General features: G+C 38.9%; 1 protein-coding gene across 3 annotated transcripts in view; it reads right to left on the bottom strand.

The window, feature by feature from the left end:
* Positions 1–978: 978 nt before the first annotated feature.
* Positions 979–7,220, bottom strand: part of stpg2 (sperm-tail PG-rich repeat containing 2) — a 50,106-nt gene continuing 43,864 nt past the window's right edge. For 2 of the 3 annotated variants that reach the window (XM_056375505.1, XM_056375504.1), the window contains 2 exons: positions 1,695–1,901; positions 979–1,147 (listed from right to left, as the gene is read on the bottom strand). In XM_056375505.1, coding sequence (XP_056231480.1) covers positions 1,776–1,901 — 126 coding nt within the window. In that variant the 3' untranslated portion in view covers positions 979–1,147; positions 1,695–1,775. Of the gene's footprint in view, positions 1,148–1,694; positions 1,902–7,220 lie in introns of those variants that run through there. The other variant, XM_056375506.1, reaches the window with a different exon arrangement.

Below are 7,220 nucleotides of genomic sequence, written 5' to 3'. Positions count from 1 at the left end.
AGTCAATTGATCTTACAAAGATCAATAAAAGTATAATTAAAAAGACGTATTACATGTTACAGTGAGGCAAATGTTTCTTAATTTCTAATCTAGACTTCAACATTTCTTGATGAGAGTTAGAAGATAAGATTGATACCGCTTCATGTATGATTTGTATTGATCCCCTCTTCTATATTTCTAGCTTGGAAGTGAATTTCCCAAGACGTCTATTAAACTATTCCTTTAAGGTTCATTTTCCCCCATCACTGCTTTACAAACGTTTGTCTCGCCCCTCCTCTTGACTCTCATATTTTGCTCCTCTGCATGTTCTGCTACAGTAAAAAACCAAATGGAAAGCACCAAATAATGCCTCTAAAGTTCAGCCATCACACCTAAATTTCATGTGTGTACTTTCACATGCAGGTGCTGCTCTTGGTTTGGATGTGTGTTCCTGTACATTGTACAGCATGCGTAGGTGGATGTGTTTGAAACAAAAGGTGAGGCTAATTTGATTAATGAGCAAAGCATATCAGTGTACAACAAAACTAGACCATAAGTTATGAGTCTTCTATATGACTTTCACACCTGTTTATCTGGTGGTCAGCACAAATATACATAATGAATGGCTTCATGATTTATGCATGCTAAGCAATAATGTATGGCTACGAATCTTTAAGAATTCTGATAGCATTTTTTTGTAATTGTCTCATGCACTGGTTCCTTGTCATTAAATAAAACATGATTTTGGACGATCTTGGCCTCAGGATGTTGAGATGGAGACTGTGTGAGTTCAAATCAAGCTTAACACATACTGTATAATTATTTCACCCAGCTATCCTGTCATTAGCCAATCCAAGCAGTACAGTAAAATACAGATAGCAAAACCATAAATTTAGTCTAATTTATATCAGACTGGATATTTTTATTGCTGCTTTAAGTACCCTATGGATAAGGTGTTCCTTTAAAGAGTAACATGCATTAAAAAGACTTCTGGCAGTATTCATATTAATAGCTTTTTAATTGTTATTGATTCACAGAGTGGTGTATACAGAGAGAAGTGATCCACAAAAACAGCTGATTCAGCGTGCCAAGATTGTCATTAGCAAAAGTAAAGAACGAGGGAACCATCAGCTGGAGATGCAGAGTCCATCTTCATCCAAACTGCATCCTGACACAGTCAAAAAATGAATGAAAATAACTTAATCAGTGGTCATCAAGCACCAATAAATTTTAGGTTTAAAAATTCACAAGTTATTAGCTGCTCTAATTACTAAATTCAGTGTAAAATTAACTGCAAGGGCAGGATCTACTGATAGCAAAATTTGGGCTTTGAAACACACACACACACACACACACACACACACACACACACAAGCAGTAGACTAAGTAAGCTTCAAAAGCTGTCAGAGAGTAGAAACAAGCTATATAATGCTTCAGTTATGATTGTCATTATCAAAATTAATCTAAAAACAGCTTGTTTTGAACTGGAATACTTATTACACTTATTGCAATATCTAGATCTAAGCACATTTCTGTTTATTTATTTAAAAAGCTTCGGAAAGTTACAATTCAATAATTGAAAATAAGCTCACTCAATATCTATTATACATTCAAGAGCAATGGATATAACCATAAATATTCATGAAGATTCTTCTTTTTACCAGAATATGAATTGAAATGTGATGACCTTAAGATTGACCTTTTACCCCACTCACCTTTCACCTGTAAACTTTGACCCTCAACTTTGACACTAAGAAGTGCTGGTAGCGATGAAGGTGTTGGGCGTTGCAATAGCATTAATGGTCTTGTGTGCCCTTAAAAGGGCCAGGGGCCACACGAGGGGAGCAGCAGGGGCCCAGGGGGTTGTCGAGTGTCACATTGAAGGTGCCCTTTAGTACTGTGTTCATGAAACCTGGACTCAACTGCAGACACACAAACAGAGATGACGGATGATGAAGGAAGTAAAATACTGTATGTCTGGCACACAAAGCAGAAGAGAACAATTCCACAAGTACTGGTACAAATTTACATATAAACACAAATGTCTGTGTAATTTAAATGCTGAAAATGCAGTCATCAAAATTTATTCAAAGCTGATGTTACACTATGAAAACAGGGTGATGAAAACAAGTATGAGGAGAGAAATATTCATTTACAACTGCAAAAACATGTAAACAGATTTTGCTGTTGAACAGGACAAACTCTATGGCAATGAAGACTTACAAAGTAACAAACAAAAGAATGAATAAATCAGTGAAAGAAAGGAGGCGAATATGATGAAGTGAGGAGGGATTAGTGCTTGTCCTTTGACTTTAAACCAGGAATAATCAAGTTATTAGCATTTTCAACAAATCACTCCGTTTTTTATTGCACTTAACAGTCTGATAAAACTTCACATAAACTGTATCCCTTCACAGTGTGTGATCCTGCTTACTAAAGCTAGCAGCCTCACGTGAAACACTTTCACAGTGTCCTCCTGGAAACAGGCAAGCCACAAAAACACACTTTTTCTTTTTTAGAGAACAAGTTTCCCATCATTTTATAGCCATGTTCCATATTAACATCCAATCATGTATTTCCATGACTTATCTAGGTGGTCCTCCACCTGAGCAGTGTCTTCCTGTATTAGCATTCAGTTGTAGATGAATTTTGAAGGGTTCTTTAATATTTTGCTTATATCAAACTGCTGCTGGTTGCTCCGATTTGATCCTTAAGCATATTCTTGCAAAGATAAATGGAAAAAAACCCTAACATGACAGTCCTTACTCAAACATGGAGTTGTCCATTATAGCCAAAGTGTAGAGTGAAATATATTATTTTTGACAAAGAAATCAACAGTGATTTTCAGACTTTTATTATTTGTCCTCTTCTTTGTTTGGCTCTTGGTCCCACAGGGTTTTTGTTGTGTCAGTGGAAAAGGAAATTTAACCATTTTACCATTAAATTTACCATTTATTTATAAGACATAAATCAAACATAATGTAGAGGATTAAACTAAAATGATCACCTAAAAGTACAACGCATGAACAGCGGGCTTCAACTCTTTCTGCTATGCTTCAAGAGAAAGAGGTCACTGAGGTTGAATTCACAAACATGTAGCTAACATTCAGCAGCACACTCGGATGATGGGTCTGTCTGTTCCAGGTCTTACGAAAAGATAACAGTACATAAAAAAAAAATACTACATGTCAAAAATCTTCAAATTCAAAAACAAAAGAAATTGTCTCTCTCACAGACAGACAGACAGACACTCCACCATCCCTCCCACTCAGGTACTGCCAGAGGAATATACCTCGTCTATGTCATCAAAGCACTCTCTCTTTCTTTCTCCCTCACCGCCTCCCCTAACCTCCCTGCAAACAGACGCACATCAGTATGCCAGAGGTGCCACAGCAGGATTTAGGCACATTGGCGGGGCCCCTCAGATCTCAGTATTGATCCTAATGGGAAAAGGGTTGCGGGTTCAACTCCAGGTCACCCTCAGGGTTGCCCAGGAGGTCGGGGAGATATGGAAGAGCCTTTGGAAGTAGCGACACCATCGGCATGGCAATGTTGAAAGAGATTATGGGATGTTTCACTAGGTCAAGGAGGGGAGAAGGAAGAAGGGGATATATGCAGGGAGCTGGTGGTGATGTTACTTGGTTATGTATGCACATGTGTACAAGTGTGCACACAAGCACAGAACAAAGACTGCTGGATGCACAGTCTTTCCCACAACAGACATAGACTGCATGACACACTCAGAAAAGCAACACATACATATATGCAACACATATGCAGAATTAGAAAAGGATGCTAATTCTCTGTAGGTGCATGCATATGTTTGCATATTCTCCACTAAGCAACAACATAGGTTGTTCATCAGCACCTTCCAAAGCAACCATCATTACCAGTTCATATGAGTGCTGTCTTATCTGCCACCTCTGTAGGTAAGTTTGGTTTAATAAAGGCTTGACTGTAGGTGGAAGACGGGATGTGAACCACATCTTAAACCATCCAACCACAATCAACCACAGCCTCTTCCATAAGAGCGCTGCAAAGTTCGAACAATTTCACACTACCTCAACCTTTGCTTTCCCTGAAAGGACGCTCATGAGGTCGCTTACCAGGACCATGTAAACACACAGGTTACTCAAAGTGTCCGAACAAACTACAGAACAGACTATTGCAGACTATTATTCTTGGGTAATCTATGCAATGGAGAGAAAGAGAGATTGTTCAGCTCAAATTTAGGGTACAATACTCTCCAGTTTACCTTTTTAGGTTAAAAGGTAAACAATTTTGTTCCCACATTGTCAGCACTTAATTTTGCACATAAATTCTAACTGAATTAAACTTTAAAAGTAATGCCATAAATTATGTTAAAAAATACAACATGAAAAAAAGTAAATCACATTTTAAATTCTAGGTTCATTTTGTGGATGGAACCACAGTTCGCACATACATACAGTATAGTCATTCAAACTCAAATCTAATAACTCTCCAAATAACATGCAAACTTCACATGAAAAGCATTAAAGTAGAGGAATTCAAAGTCTCACACAGAGGAAGTACATGTAGTGAAAAAGACAGCACATCATGATGAAGGTTTGATGAAGTGTCAGCTGTGTTAAGGACACCTTCTGTTCTGACTCATAATGAACATTAAATAAACTTGAGCTTCTCCTTTTTTTCTCTGTCTCTGTATGTGCTTTGCACTTGGCAGCAAAGATTACAGCATTTAATTAATATTTGTTTCTGCTTGACGTCTGCCTCCCTGTGTCTTTTTATATTCCCGTGTTCCATCCACACGCCTCTCTCTGTTAAATGAAGCTCAACCAATAAGAACAGTGTTGTGAGTGAGAAAGGTAATCAAGGCTACTTTGCAGAAGTAGGTACCTCACATGGTGCATTTAATGGGAACACTAAATGAGCCCTCACTGTGGCCTAATGCCACTCAAGTAGACAGCTTTGTGACATTACACACACAAGTGCGGATGGACGTACACCCCCCCCCCCCACACACACACACACACACAGACACACACAGACACACACAAACACTGATGCTGAAATAGCCACTATTCCATTACGTGGCCGTCTGCTTCAGATGGCGGGGCCTCAGAACACATTTTCAGCTGTTGAATTTAACTACCCTCTTAAGCTGCTCGATTTGGTGCTGTCTGTCTCTGTGCTTCTCTCCCTCTGTGCTTTTCTACCACCTTTTTGTCACTGCCTCACCTCTGCCGCCCCCCATCTCTACTTTCTCTCTCACCCCTTCCTGCCTCTCTCGCATCACTACCATCCCACTCTCTCTTTCTGCTTGTCTTCCACACTCTCTTATCTCCCTCCCATTCTGAGCCACTTCACACCATCTTTAACTCTGTATGGCCTGTGGTGTCGTATAGATTCACAGTCACACAGCTAATTACTGAGACAAGAGCTTAGACATGCATTCCATGGAAAACAAGCAAGAACAGAACCTCCTGAAGCTAAACTGAGACATGGGATGTCTCACTCACAATGCAAGGCATCAGTCTCTATAAGGTACGAGTCACAGCATGTCGAAGTCTTTAAACTTTAAACTTGAGGGTGTAAAAGCAGAACTGCACAATGCACCAGTGCACACTAGCAGTAACATATAGACACAAGCTTGCTTAAATGTTGCATTACTGAAAGTGTTGCAAAACAACATTAAAAGGTGTTTTGTTTGTATGACGCATATGTGTATTTGTGTACTCATTTAGTTCAATTTACAAGAGGCGTGCTACTCAGTCTTTGAAAACAGTTTAATGATGTCTGGAAGGAGGCTTTCAAAGTTTGAAGGAAATTACCCAGGTGATGTCATTAATTGATGAAAGTAATTTTCGTTTTGGTTTGATACTTATAATAAAAATTAATTTCAAACAGAAAAGCCCGTTTTACAAACTGGAGGTGTGGAGTTTGAAAGACAGAGAGGAAGTCAGTCAATCAAAGGTCTGACACACAGACAGACAACCATTCACACCTACACGCAGTTTCCATTTCCCCTGACTTGCATGTCTTGGGGAAAACTGGAACACCCACATGAAGCTCAAGCAAGGGCCGAATGAACATGCAAACAGCTTATTTTCATAAAACAGGCTGTATCTAATCATATAGCTACACAGGTACAACGTTTAGCTAACCTAAGCCATTTTTATTCTGAAGCCAATTATCTCCCAACATTAACTCTCCCCACTGGTTTGACTAAAGTGCCTGCAGACAAACACTTGATGAGCAGAAGTAGAGGATTTCACTTTTAATTTACTGCCCTAGTTGAATACATTTTTTTAAACTTCACATACCCTGTGTGAGAAGAGGAGAGTAGAGGATCCTATGAGATACTTCAACAGTTTTATTAACTACTGTCAGTGTAGAAATCCTCGCTGGTACATTCATACATAAATCTATCAAAAACCTTTTCATAATGAAGTTTACGCAGAAAAGACAATTAAAAGCAGGAAAAAAAGCAAAATTCCAATGAGATGGTGGATTGAGAGATGGAGGCATCACATCAAGGACTGTGAGCTCAGCAGAGGAGAGCGAGTTCTATATGAGTGAGGTGAATTTGAGGTGAGCTGTGGCTCTGTACTGAAACCTGATAAGGACAGCCTTAGTTCAGGCAGAGTAATGAAGTCATGAGCTTCGTTCATGCTCCACATTCACAGTTCTTATTCATCTTCTGTTTGGCTACCAGATGATTGGTAACATTCAGTCATATTTAAGCAATCAAATCCTACGAGAACTTGAATTCTCACTCTCACATAAAATCAAATCAAAATCATCATCCGTCAAAAACTGTTTGTCTTGCAACTTTATGGTACAATTTGCATATACAAGGAGAAAAAATGCTAAAGTAGGCTGAGAAAGGCAACGCAGACTGTAGACTATGCAGAGAGAACTGGATGGGTTCTCTCTGCAGAGCTTCATAAGGGAAGGTGAACTTCCAGTGAGCTGTGGCTCTGCTCTGAAACCTGATGAGGTGGAATGGAGCATAGTGTTAGCTCAGGCAGCACTTACAGGTGCCCTATAGAGTTTTCTTATAAACAAACAAAAAAAAAAAAAAAAAAAAAAGTTAAGTTTACATAAAATATTACTCACCAAAACAAATCATGTCTATCCTTGAGGTCTAACAAATACAATGAATGCATGATGAATTCCTTCCTCATAGCTTGAAATCTGCATTGTTTACATGCAAGTTTACAAGCAAGACGTCTTCTTCTTTCCCCGCCTTTGCCAGT

This window comes from Seriola aureovittata, chromosome 5 (assembly GCF_021018895.1).
Source record: "Seriola aureovittata isolate HTS-2021-v1 ecotype China chromosome 5, ASM2101889v1, whole genome shotgun sequence".
NCBI lineage: Eukaryota > Metazoa > Chordata > Actinopteri > Carangiformes > Carangidae > Seriola > Seriola aureovittata.
Note: the sequence above shows the minus strand (reverse complement) of the source record. Positions and strands in the feature narration are given on the sequence as shown.